Raw genomic sequence first — 20,399 nt, forward strand, 5'->3', positions numbered from 1 at the left:
GGATGATGTCCAGCGTGGGAGACAGGAATGCTGGGCAGAGATTTCAGCCGTCCAGGGAGTCTGAACTTTTAACCCTTTCTGGGAAATGAGGGCTTTGTAAAATACTACTCCTCTTCGATTTGTAGTGGAAGAAAGACAGTCTGGGACCTGAGATGTTAGAAGAAGGAATTTTTAGGTGGGAGGAGATGATGGAGTAGCTTTTGGCTGGACTTTTCTTGTTAGCCATAGACTGAACCAAATTCTCCTGCAACAGAGACTGCATTTTTAGGGGGATGCAATGGTGAACCAAGAGACCTGCTTCAGCAGCTGAGAGTGACAGGAGTGGAGTGAGCAGAGAAAAGTTGAGGAGAATGTGGTGATGCCCTCTGTCTTCAGAGAAGAAGAAGAGAAGAAGATCTCTGTTCTTGGACCCTCAGCCCCAGGGGAGGAAGAAAATGGGGGGGATGACTGTGGTCCCAAAATGAGAAACTGAACTGTTGTTTTTCTTTAGTCCTTTGCAAAGCATCCTTGAAAAGAAACCCTATGAGCAGTCTGTCCATGCACAGTGGTGAGAGCACTGTGACATGGAAAGGAGAGTGTCACACTGGCAGATTTTCTCCGGGCGGTTGCCATGTGTGACATGGAAACACAGGAGGTGGCAATTGTGTTTCCTTGGCAGGGGGGGGGGGGTGGGGGGGAAGTCTATGGCACAAGAGAGACTCCTCTCTCCCTTGATAGACTGAGTATTGATTATCTGAAGGGTGGTACTTTGATCAGGAATCCCGGGTGATGCTTCATGGTGGTTGTTTTGGGAATTGGGAGGAGGAGGGGTGTTTTAGAGGGTCCTCATCCTGTATTCAGTGTGTGTGTCTTCTATAGTAGTAGTAGTTTAATAAAGTTTTTTAACTTTGTTATTAAGCTTGGGCCTGCTCTGCTCTGTTCCTGATAACATCTCACAGCATTTATTTGGGAAGGTGTATTTTCATGGGAGCGCTGGCATTGCGCCAGTGTCAAACCATGACAGACACACATGGTGCAATGAGCCAGCATCCACCTGATTCACCATGGGTGATCCAGTAAAATCTGCATGAGATGGGCTGACCACTGAGACTTCTGTAACAGATGTGATGCTCTTCTTCCCGTATGAAGGTGTTTGAAGTTCAATCCCATGTCCGCTAAATTTACAGAAGCCTTGTTTCTACAATAGTAGGAGTGCTCAGAAAAGGTTTAGTATATTCTACCATCATCACAAACACTAATTTTTTTACTGAATCAGATACAAATTACTTTCTTATTAAAAATGGTACCTGATCTGTTATGCAGTTCTCCTCCATGCCTATTAATTCCTGCAATGTTATTAGATCCACCAGAAGAATGGGGAGAATGGCTGAAGTTATTGGAATTTGAAGGAGATGCTGGTCTTCTTGCAAATGTTGGTAATTTGACTGGTCTAGTACCTTTGCTAACAGATGTCTGGAAAACAAAATGAAAAATAATTTGTTCTTTCTTTATTGAGAAAAATAAAGAGCAAACTTTGACTGCTATTTTATTTACCCCAAGTTCTGAAACTTCCATTGAAGAACAAAGGGGATATCAGAAAGAATCTTATTCTACATATACATATATACTGAATATATACTTATATAAATATATCTATATACTGAATAAATTTATTCAATAAAATAAATTACACTACATTAAGCCATTAATTCTTCTTAATCTTTGGCCAACAAAAATGAGCATATATGATGCACCTGAGATATGATATACACAGTATTACGAGCAGTGGAGAAGAAAAAAAATTATCCCATGCGAAATTTCTTTCCTGCAGAATCCTGGCTTTGTCTCTCCCATCTTACAAAACAGCTACCACCTTCCCATCCATCCTATCTTTGTTTCTTACAAACTAAGCTGCAAGAAGTGATATAAACTTTCTCTCCACCAGTTGCAGCAGCTGCACCACTTTATTGAGTTTTATTAAGTGAGGCACTACTGATCTAGCTATACACTACCCAAATCCTCAGCCACATCCTACTTCATTTCTTTTGCTTTTACACCATTGGCCACTAACAACCACTTGACATATGAGCTTTTGCAGCTCAGCTTTTTAAAGTTTTTTGTATCTGTTGCTCAAATCACTTCTTCCATCTCTGACTTATTGTTTCCCTCCTTCTATGTGGGAATCCAGGGCATCCCTGTGGCTGCCCTGGCAGGTCTGGGATCCTGGCAGGGGGTCAGGAACCCCCCTGTACAGAGCCCTGAGAGAAACTGTCTCTGACCTCTATCCATGGAAAAGAGTTTTCAATCTTACAGGATGAATTACAAGCTCTGAGTGTTTGATATAAGCAGTAATTAGTGTGGCACGGGTGCAAAAGTAGAATTTTAGGATTCTAGATAAGGGGTCAAAGGGGGCAAGACGGAGGAAAATTGGGCGTGCCTTGTCCTTTTTCTTCTTCTTCATGCCCTCCATGTTTCACTGTGGTGTTGGCATTTCTCTATTGGTTTAGGCTGGGGACACACTGTTCAATATGGGTGATAGATATTGGCACGTTATTGTAAATATAGCACACGTAGTTTCTAGTATATAATGTTTGTAATATCCCACTGAGGGGCAGAGCCCCGCATGCTGTCCTGTGAGACAGACCTGCTGCAGGTCAGAGAGAAAATATTTTAGATCAGAAGAAATAAACAACCTTGAAAACCAGCACAGACGAATTATGACTCCTTCTTTGGCAGCGGGGCTGAAAGACAGAGATTTTCTACAATCTCGGGAGCATTTAAATATCACAGATCCCGACACTTCCATACCCTCAAGCAAGACCCTTCTTTCCTCACAGAAGGACTGATGGCTAGTCCTCCCCTACTTTCCCTGCTCCTCACTTTATGCACATGCCAATTATCCAGTTATGTTATTACAACCATCTTTTTTGTGATTATAAACGGTTACTTTCTTGTTATGTCACTTTCCTTAGTCTGCCTTATTCCACCTAAATCACCTCTACTGGTATTAAGCTAGCGTCCACATAAAAAAAGGAAAGAGAAAAAAAATTCCTCCTAAATGTCTTCATTGTCCCACATCTAGAACTGACATTGAAACACAGTTCTGGATTGATCTTCTCTACATCTAGCTATTACAGTCTACAAGTTAGGGGAGGAAGTACTTCTCCTTTTTCTCCAACTATGAAAGAGAAGGCTGTCAAGGTTGTTTAATTTCTTATCTCAAGACAAAACACCTATTTTTCTCTTAGTTTGCATCTTCACTGAAAACATGGTAGAATCAGGCAAGAAGCTCCTTCTATAAAAAAACAGAAATAATCAAGACTTTTTCCAGTTTTACAGTACTTCCAGTTTAAAGCTGTGTGCCTTCAAGTCCACTTGATCACTACTTGCTACATTTTTATCTATTGCTAATCTTTCAGAATATTATGTCTGTATATTGGTCTTACTGATATTTCTTCCCTCTTCCTCAGTTCCTAAAAACTGAGCAACTGTCATTCTTGTTCACTGTCTCTGGTCCTTTTTTCAAACCAGAGCAGTTTCTACCACACTGTTGGTGGTTCTGGTTAACAGCAAAAACAAAACAAAACAAAACAAAACAAAACAAAACAAAACAAAACAAAACAAAAAAACAAAAAAAAAAAAAAAACAAAAAAACAAAAAAAAAAACCACAACAAAAAAGCAAAAAAAAAAAAAAAAAAACAAAAACAAAAACAAAAAACCAAACCCACAACAAACCAAACAACCAAACCCCCCAAGAAAACAAAAAACCAAACAAAATCAATAAAACTCCAAAACCAAACCAAATTAAGAAAGAGTCGTTTCATTTCATACAGAACTTTTGTTTCATTATGTTCCTTCCATACAGATGTGCATTCTTCCTAAGCAGCACTGCTTAAAAGGACAAGTCATTGCTGAAACAGTGGGTTAAAAGTAATTTCTAATCAGAAACAGAGTGGCTCACCAGTCAACAGGGCCAGGGCAAAACACAGTATTTTCGTACACATTTAGTTTGCTTACTATATCAGAGTTCCCACTGCTGTTAAAATCATGCTTGATTGCTCTCTGTGGCCAGGCAGTTCTCATCTGTTCAGCTTTGCCATCTTTGCTGAGTCGGGTTCGGTCAGAATTCCAAAGCTCAAAGCTTGAGGGTGGTAAGAAAGGTGGTATCACTGCTTTTAGCTTATCAGTGGGCAGCCTGGTAAATGGAGCACTACTCCTCAGCTGAGAAAGGGGAACAAAGAAAGGGGGAGGGGGGAAAGAGTCACTTCTTAAGAAAGTTTACTGGGACCTGGTGACGTCGTTTCAAAATATTAAGTTAAGCAAAAAGATGAAAACACATTTAAACAGAATAGAAATGAGTCACAAAAGTACTATTTGAGGAGAAATACAATACATAATAACAAGAGAAAAATCAATGAACATTGTGGCACCCCTCAGTATTATGCTTATTCATTTGATACAATGAACATAGCTTATTAAGGTGCAGAAACTGTCTCTTCCTTTACTGGGCAAAATATTGCTCAAGTTGACTTTCACAAGAATAACAACCAATTTCCAAAGAAATAACAATGTAGTCCTCTCTGTACTCCCAGACAGGATGACTGGAAACAGTGAGCAACTGCATGTTCCTGCTGTATGCGTACTGCAGAAAGAGATAAAACCACCACAACTGATCTTGCTCCCTGGAGTTCTGTCACCCAGTCATATCAAAAGTTCTTACAAAAGAACTCAAACTCCTTACAAAAGAACATAAAGATAATAACCAGCCAAATTTAATGACATCACCAGGGAGTAAGCTGCAGGGGAATATAAAGCTACAGCATAAGAAAAGAAGAAATAGAATAACACAAGTACACCTCCCAAACTAAATATTTCATGGTTGCCTCTACTAGTAATTTCACACCTCCATTGTACCACGTTCCTCCATGTTTTCCTCACTTCATACTGCTTGTCAGCAACTAAGCAGCTATTTTACTATTTCATTGCTGATCAAACAAAGGTATGGGTAACTCTTGAAAGAGGTCAGTATGGCTTCCACATAACATGACTTGTAGTAGATCCTAGTCTAAGAACTACTGGTATGTCAAAGCCTATCAGTTCATGTCTAGTGACTACAACCATCTTTTTCTAGAAGTAACTTGGACAGGAGGCAAAAAACTGTAAAAATTATAGGAGCTACATGACCCTCTGAATTAGGCTGAAACACCAAGAACACTGCAACGTACCATAGTTGTCAGTAATTCATCATCCTTTCCTCCTTTCACAGTGTTTGCACCTGAAAAATACATAAATTATGTTTTGTTGTTTACATGTTTCTACTTCTAAGGCTAGCTCAAGGTTTTTAAACAAACAACAGCTTTATCCTCAGTATGCACACAGTATGAAGATTTCCAGTGACACTCTCATGCACTTCAGCTAAAGTTAAGCCAAGTCTTACTCTGCATTGAAGATAGTGGGGGATTTTCATGGAGAGCTGTACAATTTCAGTAGATGTACAAACTGGGCTTTCCAATTTCTTTCTTTTCAGAATTATTTCTTTATTGCTTAAATAAATTGGTCTTCATTACATAAATTAGTTTATGGAAGATATTAACACTTTTCAGTGACCTGTCTTAATTTAATGGCGTTTACTAAAGAACAGTAACATGGTTATATTAGTATTTTCCTGCTTAAATGCTACTGCACTCAGCATGATCAACAATGAGTACAAACATCTCTATTTGTACAGACTACAAATACATTTTTTCACTTATATTAAGCTAAAGCAGAACTAAACCAATAAATCAGAAATAATATCATCCTGACTACCCCACAAGAGCTCATTTCCCACAAGACAACTCTGCCTTTACCACTAGCTTTGTTATTTGTGTTCCAAGCTGTAGCAGCTTCAAGGTTTCCAGAGATGTCTGTATCACTCTGTGAGGCTATTTTTATAGTGGAATTTAATGATGGTTCAGTCTCATCCGGAAAAGGCACAAACTGATTAGAAGGAAATCCATGGCGCAATGTTTGAGTCAACTTCAGCTTGCGGAATCGATTGGACATCCTGCTCCACCAGGACTAGATTGATAAGAAGACACAACAGTTTAGTTCCAACAAAAAGAAAAAAAGAGGAAAAGAGATGTATAATTAAGCAATCCTTACAGAAGTGATAATTTTACCAAGGAGTTTTTGAAATAAGCTAAAAAACAATGTTAAAAGTGGTTTGCAATTACCAACAGAATCCTTCAGTGTAATCTGTATGTGTAATAATTATCTCTTCCCTTATTTTTTACCTGGAAAATATTTTAAAATGTTTTTCCACAGTACCTGGAAGGCCAAAGTAGACAGAAGTATTAGGGCAATTTGAATAGGGAATTTTTGCAGCTACATAGAAAATATTTAATTTTCCCATTAACTTCCAATTTCACCATCGATTTTTACTCTCTCTGGAAGCAATGAGTGGCACCTCTATTTTCTGCTTTTTAGAGGTGTGCATATGAGCTTATGTAATCTGCATCAAAGCTTCTTGCCAAGATTTTCAAAATCAGTAGCAAACCAGAAGAGTTCTGATAGTATTTCTGTCAAACTATCCATACAGTGATGTTATACAGATAATTTAACCAGACTGGGAAGACTATAAACTGAAAAAGACTAAGGTAAGGAAATAGCAGCTGTGAAAACAACATAAACCTTAGGACTATGTACCTATAACCTCCATCCATACAGATATCACATACGTGGAAACTGTTATGCAAAAGGACTTTGCTCAAAATAAAATTTATTCAAATATTCACAGACTTGCATATTTTTACAGGCAGATAGTCCAAGTTGCTTCAAGTCTTTAGCAAGATATTTCTCTAGACTATACAAAACCTATGGCATTTGCATCAAAAATTATGTCACTTCTAGGTAAATCAGATTGTAAGTATCCTCTGATTATTCCTTAGTAAAGTTTCTCCTTCCCTTTCTGGAACACTTTTTAAAAAAACGAATGTTAAAATAACATTACAGAAGAACATTACAACTTCATCAGGGTAGCTTTAGGTGATAGCAAATCTAGGTAACAACCCCTTCTCGTAATACATACTCTCCTTTCTTCTTGGCATTTAATATTTTTCAACTACTCACTGATATATGTCTTTGCAACTTTCTTATACTTATCCTCTACATATTAATCCTTGTAGCAGAAGACTATTAAAAACATTTCAGATCTGCACAGAGCATTAATAATGTATAGAGTTCTCAGACCTCTGTATCTCTTTGGTGTCACAACTAATAAAGATTTCCATTACTTTCAGCAACAAAGATATGATGAAAAAAGGCAAGAGAGACAAATAGCACTGAGAAAGCAATAAACCCCACAGTTCAGCATTTATTCACCTTCCAAAAGGAACTGGAAGTTCTTCTAGTTTTAACACAGAGTACAATGAGCTTACAAAAGAGAGTACTTGCACTTCTTTCTTTTGGTCACTGAAGCTACCTTGCTTCTGTAAGAAAGATCACTTCTAACTGCCCATCATCTCTGTTACTCCTACTGACAGTGCTTCTGCTCCCTGAATATACACTCACACCACAAAATACCCCAAAATGGAATAAATACAGCCACTATGTTGCCAGACAAAAAACCACTGCTCTCTGACAAGAAAGTAATGACACTGGAGAGGTTCATCTTATCTTCTGGTGTTCACAGTATGATGGTCTATCTCTGGAGTTTTTAGTTTGCTGTTGTAGGAGTTTGCAGTTTCTCCACATACCCCTACCACATCACACATGTACAGAAGCTGTAATAAAGGGCTTTAAATAGACTGAGGCATTCAGTAACAAAAATTCAAAAATTCAGGAACAAAAATTCATTTCTCGTTAAAAATAGTGTCTATAAAAAGGCTGAAATCCAGCAGCAGTGGGAGAAGGCAACAGTATCAAAGAACTAGAAAAATGGTGTTGCCATTTCAGAAATACCTTAGACATTTGTAATAATGCTAGGAATAAAAGAGTATGGGGGAGAACTGGAAATCTCTGCCCTCAAACAATTTTAATCTAAAATAGAAACTGAATGTGGTAATTCACACTGCTCTAATACTGACATTGAGAGTGTAACTTGCTGAAGGTAGGTTGCTGAAGAAGAACAGGAAGGAAGAAAAAAAAAGGAAATACATTTTTTGCATACGGAAAAGGGACAACTTTGGTTTTGAGGCTGTTGGGAGGAAAGGGTTAAAATCAAATAGGAGGAGAGAAGGGCTCCTGCTCAAAGTGACCTTTCAGCTGGGAATGCTAAAAATGTAGGTGTGGAAAACTCCATTTATTATGCCTAGTGTTGTTCATCATCTGCCTGACTGGAGAAGTAGAATTCCTGTGTAGAGGTAACACACTCTCACAGCCACACCCGAAGCCTTTAGTTATAGGATGAACTAAGCCTACTGGAGCCTGGATCCCTGTGTGTCTCTGGCACCCAGCCTTGTCGTTGAGGTAACAAAATAAATCTTCGCCTTGCATTTCAGCTGTGGCTTGGTGGTTGCTTTGGTTACCCACCTGTGTTGATTCACACAGAGGCCATGAAATGGTAAGAAACAAAGCAGTTAACAGTTCTTGTGTGGTAGAAGTGAAGAATCAGATAATGAATATCCACTATGTTATCAGCAGATAAAGGAACAGGGGCCAATACTGTGCACAAATTAAAAATAAAAGAAATACATCACAAAATAAAAAGTCTACCAGTTAATGACAAAAGTGATCAAAGAAGAGGTGAGACTGAAAAGCATTTATTTTTTTAAAAACTTCATAAGCAGCCTACCTTAATCAGGTATTTTAGTATGAGTACCATTAACAGGAGGAAGGCAGGAATATATGTGCATTTGCTTAACAGAGTAAGGGTATTTAAATGAGCTTACACAAATTAGAACCAGACAATATTGATTAAAATTACCCCAGGTCAATTATAGGCAACATGATCTCTGAATAAATATTGATTATCTTCAGTAAAAAGTATGGAAGAAGTTACAGAAATCAGGCAAAAGACAAATATACAATCACTGAAAAGGGAAAATCTGAAAATTTACTGATCAAAATGCCTACCATGAAAAGGCATAACTGAAAAAACTTCGTATGTCATCACAGCTCATAATACACAGCCAGCATGTGTTTGTTGAAAATAAACTCTACCAAATGAATCTCTTTTCGACAGAGTAACCAGTCAAGTGAGCAGAAGGGAGGAAAAGTTGTAATGCAGCTTGACTTTATTAAAGCTTTTACTGCTATTTCATATAGCATTCATCAAACAATTGAGAAAAATATGGTTCAAGTAAAATTAATAAAGGGAAAAGACCAAAGCCAAAGAATGAGACAAATTGTGAATTATTTGATCTCAAATTGGGAGAACATACTTTGTACAATAAGTTTGGGAATGTTCACTAACAACTACAACAATGAAACACAACATATTTTTCCCCAGTCTATGGAAGACATCCATCTAGACAGTTTTGCAAGCACCTTTAACACTCTTAAATTTAAACACTGCCAAATTGACATTTTTCAGTAGAGGTCAAGCTGGCATGCAAGAAAAAATCAAGTGTACTAATGTAGGGAAAAAAGCAAGGAACAAAGAAGGTGTACTAAAGAAAAAAAAAATCAGTCACAACATAGCAGAAACTAAGTATACATACACAGTGTTACTGCTGCCACAAAAAAAAAAGTGAATTTCACTGGTAACAGGAAACACATCTGTGATGTAGTTTTTGTAAGCAACTAAGTGTCCCTGGTCAGAATCTCGCCACTCATTTCAGAATCCTCATCTTGACAGATAACATATAAACTAGAAATAGTGAAAAGTTTAGGAATCAAATCATATAAACAAGGAAATTTGCATTAATCGATTTTGTTTAGACTAGGAAAAAAAAAGATTGAATATGACAGTTCTCTAAGCATTTATACAGTTCTTATAAAAATGAAGGTGACCATTGAACAAGACTCAATCAATTTAATGGGCCACAAAATAAAAAAATTCTGACCCAAAAAAGCATCAAGCAGTGGAATTGGGTGCTGATGGAGAAACCATGGGATCAGGGGCTCTTCTTCACCACAGTGAAAGAAGAGTGAACTGAACATCTGTCAAAGATGTTCTTGGCATATTTATTCTGTCTCTTGATGTTAAGGCAAGTAGGCAAGTAAGCCTCATGAATTCCCTCTCACTTTTACATTTCCATGATCCTGCAGACCCCACACACAGTCATTTGCACTGATTTAGACAAAAAAAAAAAAAAAAAAAAAAAAAGCTGTACTGGCCAAGTTCCCATAAGTATCTTTTGTTTACAGTTCCAGCTCACCACAGAGCAGTTGTCAGCACGGAAACACTGTTGCTACAAATCCCAGGAGAGGTACCCTCACCACAGCCCTCTCTTCACATGCTGGCCCAAAGAGACATGACTGTAATGACATTGCCCTCCAGCCAGAAAATCTGAAAATATAATTTTTACCCTTTTTGAGTATTTATAAGAAGAGTAAGATATGTAAGATACTCATGGTCAGACAGGCTGATTAGTAAAGCATTAAGAAGTGATAGAAGAATGGATTACATAGGCTTACAGATTGTATTTTTTACAGAACTATACAGAATACAATTTCTGCTGAAAAAAAAAAGTTTGATTTTTTTTAAGCACTGTAATATTCTATAGTTTTGAGGCCAAATACTCAAAATATTCCAGAATATTAAATTCGTGTCAGTAATTCAGTCTATAAATTTATCACTGGCAAATCTTTTTTTTTTCACCTCACAATCTTTTATGACCCTAATTTAAGCCTTTGTGTCGTAACACTGCAAGGGTTGCAATCCAATCCATTGTTCATCTGTATTCCATAAAGCCAAAAGCTATTCTGACAATTTCCCATCTAAATAAAATAGGTCCATTTAAATTGATAATGAAGTTGTATCACATTGAATAATAGCATAATCATATGACAACTACCACATGTTCCTTCATAGTTAAAACTGCAAAACAGATTTGAGCTGAAGCAGAAATTTAAATGGTCTTTAATATTCCTGTCAAAAATAGCCTGAAAATTAACATGACTTTTCTCAAGATCCTGGTAATATTCATACTTAAGGGATAACATCATGGACTCCAGGAAATTCTGAGGTACACCATACATACACATAATTAAAGATTATTCACCTAAATAAACTAATGCCTGGAAATAGGCAACAACAATGGCAACAACAACAAAACTAACTCTTTTTCCTTCTCTTTTGCAAACAGTCAGTGAAAGTTGCAGTATCCTTATTTAGTTGGCATACATTTATTCTAATTCCATGTTGTTTCCTCCTGGACCACCATCAGTTCTGAGTTAAGGATACAGCATGCCAGATGACATGTAAGCCTGAAGCGCACACTCCTCCACAACTCTTCATATCAAAATCTCTGCTATGATCTTTTTAATTGTCAATGTCAACAGCCTGTTACCATTTATGGCTGTGAAGGAATCTACTCTCTGTCCATATTTAAAAGCAAGATCATAATGGAAATTGAGTTCCAAACTTATGAACATGGTACCTGCCACTTAATCATGAGATCTGTTTCTAGGCACTGAAATGCTTCAATGCTAACTTTTCCCACTGCTTTGCCACCTGACAAAAAGGAAGTTGAATACATGCTATGCCCCACAAAACCAGAACACACTGTCAACAAGGAATTCAGAAAGACACACAGCTCCCCAACAAACCCAGTTACATATGAGATCCAAAACACTTATTAGCAATGAGTTTTTATCAAGAATGAATATATTTACCTTTAGGCCTCCTTTGTCATCTGGCAACATTGGGACATTTAAGGATTGCCTACTTCTGGAACAAGGCAGAGATGACCTGTTGTTCAGTTTATTCTTATCTTTATCTACTTGCATGCATGCTGATGCCAGTAACCTTACAAGCTCTGTATCTAAAAGGAAGCAAATTAAGATAATGTTTGGCCTGTTTTGTTTTCCCAAATTACAAATGATGCACTGACGTTTTCCCTGCAAATCCCATATATGTAGCAATTGATCTACCTCTCAAACACAAAGCAGATGAACCCCCAAACCTTCTTTCTTTCTTGACCTATTTTCCCATGCCTTCCCCCCACAATTTGGGCTGCAGTCTTATCATCTCTCTAAAGGTATTCATCAATATAAATAAGCATGCTACCCGGCTAGAATCAGTCATATGTGACCAAGTGAACTGCCTCCTCTCACACTTTGTACAAGTCAAGAACAATATTGAGATGTTCCCTTTTCTCACCTGGCACAGAAGAGAGTAGAGAAAAATTAGTATTCTTTCTTCAAGCGTAGGTTGCAGAAAAGAAGTTCAAAAGTAAATCCCAAAGAGAAAGAAGATGTTCAGCCTGGAAAATCAAGGGACTGAAAAGAAACAGTAAGAAAAAGATGGACAAAAAAGAAGTAAGAAAAAAGTAAGAGGACGAAAAAAGAACAAGCATGACAGGAGACAGGAAAGCAAAAAAAAATTCTGTATATCTGCATTTTGTACAAGGTAGGATTTTCAGAAAGGTGGAGAGAACTGAACGAGAGAGAAAGAAGTAGCAAGACAAACTATTCTGTTTATCATTTTAGAAGTTACTTCTAAAATAATTCTCTGTATTTATTGTCTAAAAAGTTGTACTATTAGTGATCTACTTTTGACAGAGAAAACAATCTGCTAGTAACCAAGACCACAATAATGTGTAAATTCAGAGACTTCATTAGCAGTAATGGGTTTTGGCTTCATATAAATCAATTCAGGTACCAAGGAAGGTTAACAATAACAAATTATTTATGTAAAACAAATTGCAACAAAACCTAAATGTGTTTCATTCAAGCCTCCCCAAAGCATGCTGCCTTGTCCTACAGCATTCCCACACAAACAACCTGAACCTGAGGCTGATTTATTCTCAGCCTTTACAGGTTAGGCTGGAGGTTGAGCCAGAGGTTCCCTACTTCTGTTCCTACTGTGCTCTCTTTGTCCTGTCTCTTTGCTGCTCTTTTCAAAGAGGCAATTTCTAGCTCCAGCTCATAGCTCTGTGCAAATGACACTACAGAATACCAGTGCCCCTACAATCAAATGCCACTCAAGCTGGCTCTGGTGACACAAACAGCACAGTTTTCAAGCATCTTCAGAACCAAAGGCAAGAGGAATGCACAAAATCTGCTATCCCATAAATGTATACACTCATTTAACCAATTAAACCCCACCACTTTCAGACAGTGTCCTTTCTTGGTCCAGTCTGGCCTAGACACAAAAGGATACTTCCTAGCAACTGCAATACATTTTCTAGATTGGAAGGAATGTGTATTTGTTTATACTGCACATTTCTCCACAGCATTTTCAAATAGCATACCTGGATCATTCAGCAGCATTATCAGGTCAAAAGCTGTGTATCCATTTTTTGCACGAAGGTTAACATCAGCTCCTTGATTTAACAAATACTTTACAACATTTTTGTTCCTTTAAGGGAAGAAAAAGGCATTGATCATATTAAAGAACAAGTAAAGAAAGAACTCCATTTGCAACCTTTTCTAACACTGTTTCTCAATCAGAGAAACACATCCTACACCTAACTTAGTGTAAAATTTGTTCACAAGCTCTTCAAAAGCTCCCACAAGTCCTTTGTCAGTCATGTTTACTCAGTACGAATTACATTAATCAACATGCAGAAAGTTAGCCATAAAAGCCTAATCTGAATAGTCAGCTTCCTAAACTGATCCTTTGGAAGTGACTGCAATATGCTGCTAAACACCCTTCCAATGAAATTAATGCCTAGGGCAGAAAAGCAGATGGAACGACAAAGGACATTTCAGTAGTCATCATATGCCATCACTAATACTTCAATGCAACCTCATTTTCACAACTTGCACATTAAGAAATTGCATACAGAAGAGCCAAATTGACTGAAGGTAACTTATAAACTTCAGACAGTACTTCACCTAATTACAGCTATAAATTTTATAATTGAGAAGGCACATTATCACTTCCCTGAGGTGTTTAAAATGCAAAAACAATCACTATTAAATGTCAAACAACACAAACACCTCCAAAAAAATCTCCACAAAGCTAAAAGACACTGCTTAAAAGACACTCACCATCCTGTTCCAGCTAGCCCCTTTCCCTTCTGATACACCTGAGTAAATAAGCAGGACTTGCCATGTGAGTTAAAAACAATATTTCAATTCAGCCTATGAAATAACTGAACAGACAACAAAGCTAGGGAAAATATATTTAATATTAAAACTCTTAAACAGTGACTGACCTTGTATAAAATCAAACTCTGACATGCATCAGCAACACAGAGAAAAAACATTCTCAAGCACCAACAGGTAACTGCAAATTCTAATAATGAAGCTGAAAAATGGATCTCAACATTTCCACTTCAGAGCACGATTTCTTATTCAGATGACATTTCCACTCCTGAACTCACTCCACACAAAATCAACCTGAAATGGAGGACGGTTGTTACTCCTCTCTTCTAACAAAAATTCTGCTTATCCTCACCACAGCTTCTCTGCATAGTTCCTATTGCTTTCCTACTCTTCTTTAAAACTATCATCCCTCCATCCTGCTTTCCAGTCCTGCACCTTGAGAGCACAAAGAGATACAATTTTTTTAGTGCCTCTGGCTCCGAGAGACCTTGCCTGCTCCCTCCTTCAAGCCTGAGACCTTCACACTATTTGTGGTCCTGAGGAAGGGTTAGCTGAGGCTCTGTGGAGCCCAAAGATTTCCAGATGTTATGAAAATTTGCAACTTTCCATGCTAAGAAAAAGGCTCAGATGCAAAGTATAGAATTACAAGGATAAGTGTTTATTTATACATATGAGGTATTCCATCCACACTGGGGCACTGCGAATGTGGCTTTACACACAGGGCTCTTGTACACTTCAAGTGTACTACCTCCACTCATACTATGATTGCTCATCATAGTAAAACTTAGCACAGCAACTGTATTCCTGCAGCATTCATGCAGCTCTTCTATTGATCCAGATGTCCCTGGAGTCAGTCTTGCTGTCATTACTTACCTATGACACCAGACAACGCTGAGAGGGTTTCATAGATGGCTGTGATGCTGGGATTATCTTGAATGATTAGGTATATCTTTTATTCTTCATGGATAGCTCTAAGTTCCCAAGAAGTCACACCCTTATTTCCAGGACTGGAGTGTCCTTCTGGTATTTTCACTGAGCCAGTGTCCTTTAGACAGCTTTACTTAAGCATGAACAATACCAAAGACTCCTAAAATTCCACTACCTCAAACGTTAAGCATAGTTAACAAAATTAACTAACTAAGTTTTATACTATGAAGACTGACCGATACATTAGGGAAAGGAATTTTCATAACCCAGTCCTCCAGTAAACTGAACAGCCAGTATCTGAACACATGCAGGACTCAGCTTTGTGTATGCTTCCACAAACAAGTACCTGAATCCCAGCAAGGGGACATGCCAGCAACCCTGCCCCATCACTTTGTGCTGGCTGCTTCTATTCCAGCTATGTGCGGCGTGACTGCTGCTAAGTGAAACAGTTGCACCAGAAAATCTGATCCTAGTGCACTTCTGTGGAATATCTGTCACTACTATCAATAAAGGTCCCAAGAACTACTTCAGAAAAGTTTCACAAAGCAATGACAACTTGACCTCCTATTTTAACTCTTTGTTGTATGTACATAGTAACCAAGACTGCTGACTAAACTAAACATAGTAACCAAGACTGCTGACTAAAAATCTGGTGCAGAATACCTACATTTATACAATTAATGCATGACCACTAAGAGTACCTTCACTTTGCTGAGGGCTTATCTCCAACGATGAAGAAAAGTTCACCTTCCTAAACTGAATATCCTGTATTCAAACAGTGTAAAGCATATGATGGATATCACATGTGAAGTACCAGCCAGGCCAATTTCTGAGCTCTGACTCCTAAGCATCTACTTAGATGTACAAAGGAGCTTTATAAAAAATGACAATTATTTTGGTTGCACTTCCAAAAACTCCATGAAAACTAAAGGGTGAATAGGAGAACATGGGAGTGATTTTATGACTGGAAAATCTGGCACGTGGAAAGCTGATTGCCTTGAAGTTTCACAACTTCATATAGGCTTACAACCCTGGCAGGAGGGGTAATAGAATCCTTCACAATACTGAAAAACATCAAAGGATGGAAGGTGAAATCTGCACCAAGACACCTGGGGACTGCCTGGAGCACTATGTTCCCAGTACTTACTGAGCTTGCTTCAGGTTCCCAAATGCTTTACTCATTCTCAAGTCCAAATATCACAGAATCACAGAATAACCTGAGTTAGAAGGGACACACAAGGACTGTTAAATCCAGCTTCTGGCCCTGCACAGCACCATCCCTAAGAGTCATACCATGTCTCTGAGTGCTTTGTTCCAACACTCCTTGAACTCTGTCAGGCTTGGTGCTCTGAGCACTTCCCTGGGGAGTTCTTTCCACTGCCCAACCACTCTCTGAGCGAAGAACCTTTTTCTAATATCCAACTTAAACCTCACCTTGACACTTCTGGCCATCTCCCCGGGTCCTGTCGCTGATCACTACAGAGAAGAGATCAGTGCCTGTCCCTCCTCTTCCCCTTATGAGGAATCTGTAGACTGCAATGAGGTCTCCTCTCAGACTCCTCTCCACCAAGCTGAACAGGCCAAGCGACCTCAGCCACTCCTCACACAGCTTCCCCTTGAGGCCCTCCACCATCTGTGTTGCCCTCCTTTGGACATTCTCTAATAGTTTAATGTCTTTCTTATACTGTGGTGATCAAAATGTGATTCAGATCTCCTCCAGAAAGCTGAGGGCAGTATAAAAGTCATGAAAAACTGAGGGCACAAGTCTCTTGATTTCTTGTAAGACCTCTCTGCTTCTAGAGTCAGTATCAAAAAGGATTTTTTCTACTGGGATGTAAGAAAAATTAAACTTCTTTACTGCTAGACACAAAGACAGCACATATCTTACCCATGGTACGTGGCCTGCATTAGTGCTGTCCAGCCATGAACATTATCCTGCTTATCAATATCAGCCTTTTTCTCAACAAGGAGCTGAACAAGGGGCAGCTGTCCAGTTACAGCTGCAATCATTAAAGGAGATGCACCGTCAACATTGGTAATATTAACCTGACTCAGATCTTCATCAATGATCTCTTTAACCAGCTGAAAGTTTCCTGCAAAACAGTGATAGAACATAACCTCAATGTTAGTTAATTAGTACATCTTTCCAGGACACATAAAATTGCATGAGGCACTGTATTTTCCTCATTTTCTCTTCCTGTTCACTTACAGTGCAATACCATTACAAGAATTATTTTCTGAAATGAACGACTAAGGAAGGCTGTATAAACTGCTGTGCATCCTGCATGTGAAGACGCAAATAGGGAATATTTCAACTAAATTGCTGTAAGATGATGTCATGCAAGGAAAACTGATGATGCTCAGGCACCATGAATTTTTCCTTCAAAGATCCCTGTTCCATTTCCACAGGCTGCAATCACAGAATCAACTATTTTAGAATCAAAATCAAAGTAGGTGGGTAAAAAGGCACTCTAAAAGGTGGTGGAGGTCATCCCTTGCCTTTAACAGGTAGAATAATGCCCTGTCTCACATTGACCAGTAAGTTCCTCTTACAAACATAGTTCACTGATTTTAAAAACCTTTACTGATAGAATTCCACAACCTCCCAAGGAGTTTATTCCAGCGCTCAACTTTCTTATATTCCAAATTTTTTTTTCTGCCTCCAGTATTCGAACTATACCTCCAATACAAAACTTCCCTATTCCTTGCTCAAGAATAAAGTCATTTGCTGTCATTAGTCATGTTTACAGTTCTTTAAAAGTTGATCTAATTTTCAGGTTGCCACATAAAGGAGCTGCTAGTCACTTGAGTTCTTGTCTACATTACAAAAAGGAGTATGAAATATGTAACTGAACATATTTCAACAAGGTTGTGGGTTTTTTTCTAAATCTTGAAGTAGGACTGTTTTACAAAACGTATGAGGTAGTCAGGATTACCTTAAACAGAGGGCTTAAGCTCACCTATGTCCTGTGTTTTTTTAATATACTATAGCAGGCAAAAGCAAGGAAGAAGATGAAGGAAAAAAAAAATCTCTGTGACTGTGTGTACCACCACAGGACCAGGGGCAAGAAGAAGCAAATCATCAACTGCCATGCAAAATTTTGATCTTTAAAAAAACCCTTCAAATGGTAAACTGCTACATGGCATAGGCTGCTTTCAAGTCAATCACAGGCATGAACATATTCCTTGGAAAGTTGGTCAGAATCTCATACAAACACTGCATCCACTTGAATGCACTCACTGAAACTCATACCCACCAATGCCACTCAGCTAATTTCTTGGAAGAGGAATGATAGAAAAGCACAGAACTACTTTTTGTATGTTCCAATTTGGTAAAAGACAGCAGGTGGCTTTTTAAACACAGATCCAGAGGACAGACTTTGTTAAACAGAAACCCTGGAACCTACAGAGACACCAGAACCCTTGGAACAGACACCTTGGAACCCTGGACACTGCTTAACCTAATCACTTGCTTTTTTAACAGTGCTGCCATCCATAGCCAAGTAAAAAAACCAAAACTCAGTGTGCTGACCAGTACTCATTTGGCCCATCCTATGATACTTCTTCTCACCCAGCACTAACATCTGTAAATCTCAAAAATCATAGGGGTACAAGAAGGGCACAAGATCATTCTGAAAATCTAACAGACTTGAGGCTTTCCTAGGAAAATGTTTTGGTAGTTCACATGAGAAGAGCAGGAACAGAGAAATCATGTTTCCCATGCTAGCAAACAGACATGCTCTGAATTTAGAAAAACTAGACAGGGTGGAAGAATCATAGCAGTACTTACCCAGTTTCAATGCATGAAAGACATCAGGTTGCCTCTTTTCTGCATCTGAAAGAAATATAAACATTTCTATTAGCAATCCAAAAAAAGGGCAAAATTTCTAGTAGAATTTTTATACTAAAAACTATTAAAAATTTAAAGTACTATAAAACATATGTTTAGGCACACATTTAATAAGAACAAAGAAAGCATTGACAACTTCTGTATTACCTTTGGGAAGAATGAGTCACCTGTATGGTTCTCTGAGCAGAGCAAAAGCTAGAAACTATAATAAGGCACCTGCATAGGCTTTTCAATTTCCATTCTCCATCAGGAAATTGGATTTGGAAACTCTTTTTTTTCCTGCCTGGAAGTCTAAAATATCCACTAAAGTATTACAGTATGGTTCTGTGATCTGGTAAAATCCCCTGTATAACAGTGAACACTCAAATTGTATGGGATCATTTTGAAAGGTGACTCAAAAGGAGTTTTACAAGCTGCTCCAGTTTTATTTCCTCTTGAGTATTTCCAGGTTAATTTGTAAAGGTCACAAAAATAATAGTGTCAATTTAACTATGCAGCTTGCTACTTGTGAATTAGTATTCTTCAGCTCCCAGATAACCATCCCCATAATAAGAACTGTAATTATTACAAATTGTAATATTTTGAGTGAAGAATCATTCTTTTTACATGACTTAACAGTGCTCTGACACTATATAAGATGACGAAAAAAGTGACGTATTTTTCACCTTCCACTCATGCCAGAAAATACTGTCCTCTATCTTCCAAATTATTACAAATTATTGCCACAGAATCAATGGGATAACAAAATTTTATGGAAAACAAGAAGATGCTGAGAGATTTTGTGAACCCAATTCTGGCATCTTTATGAAATATAGAAAAGGTTTATGTTCACAGCTTTACTCCAAAGGAAGTCACCTTAATATGCTGAACAAAAGCAATTGCTGAAAAGCCCAAAATACTCCCAAGAAACTTTTATTTTAAGACCAGGAAAGAGAGTGATGGGTCCTACATTTCCTCCTGATTCAGAAACTGCTCCTAGAGAAGGAACTGCGTGCATGAGCTCACCACTGTAAAACAGATTTCAAAAGACTAGTTTAGGAAAGGACAGGCTCCATTCTTGCCATGTGAAAACCCTGGAAGAGAGGCAGCTTCAGGGAGCAGGAGACCATGAGAAGATGCCAGAAGGAAAGGCTGCGATCTGGGTAAGCTTAAGTAAGGACAGGGACAGAAGGCAGCTAACACTCAAGCCATTCCAGGTAGTGAATTTGCCACTGAGAACAACTATGCTAAGAGAGCTGCTTTCTCCTAGGAGGCAATTCACCCTATCTATAGCAATGGATCAGAAGAAAAGTTCCTTTTTTCCTGTCTTCCATATGACAGAAATTATTTTCTTCTTCACAGGATATTCAAGATTCCAGCGCTAGGAGGAGACTGAAGTATGGTCAAAAACCAATGCAGAAATTTGTGTGGAAGAATAATGTTTTTACTCCACTCTCTGCCCAAATGAATTACTACCCTCCCGCTGATGGAAATTCCCCCTCAGCAGAGGTGACAAACATCAAT

General features: G+C 38.2%; 1 protein-coding gene across 1 annotated transcript in view; it reads right to left on the reverse strand.

Moving 5' to 3' along the window:
• ANKS6 (ankyrin repeat and sterile alpha motif domain containing 6) overlaps nucleotides 1–20,399 on the reverse strand; it is a 43,999-nt gene that overhangs the window by 17,845 nt on the left and 5,755 nt on the right. The window contains 8 exon segments of the mRNA XM_053988303.1: nucleotides 1,287–1,452; nucleotides 3,998–4,201; nucleotides 5,206–5,255; nucleotides 5,830–6,040; nucleotides 11,741–11,889; nucleotides 13,321–13,427; nucleotides 16,935–17,139; nucleotides 18,837–18,881. Of these exon segments, the coding sequence (XP_053844278.1) occupies nucleotides 1,287–1,452; nucleotides 3,998–4,201; nucleotides 5,206–5,255; nucleotides 5,830–6,040; nucleotides 11,741–11,889; nucleotides 13,321–13,427; nucleotides 16,935–17,139; nucleotides 18,837–18,881 (1,137 nt within the window).

Source organism: Vidua macroura, chromosome 1 (genome assembly GCF_024509145.1).
Source record: "Vidua macroura isolate BioBank_ID:100142 chromosome 1, ASM2450914v1, whole genome shotgun sequence".
Classification (NCBI taxonomy): domain Eukaryota; kingdom Metazoa; phylum Chordata; class Aves; order Passeriformes; family Viduidae; genus Vidua; species Vidua macroura.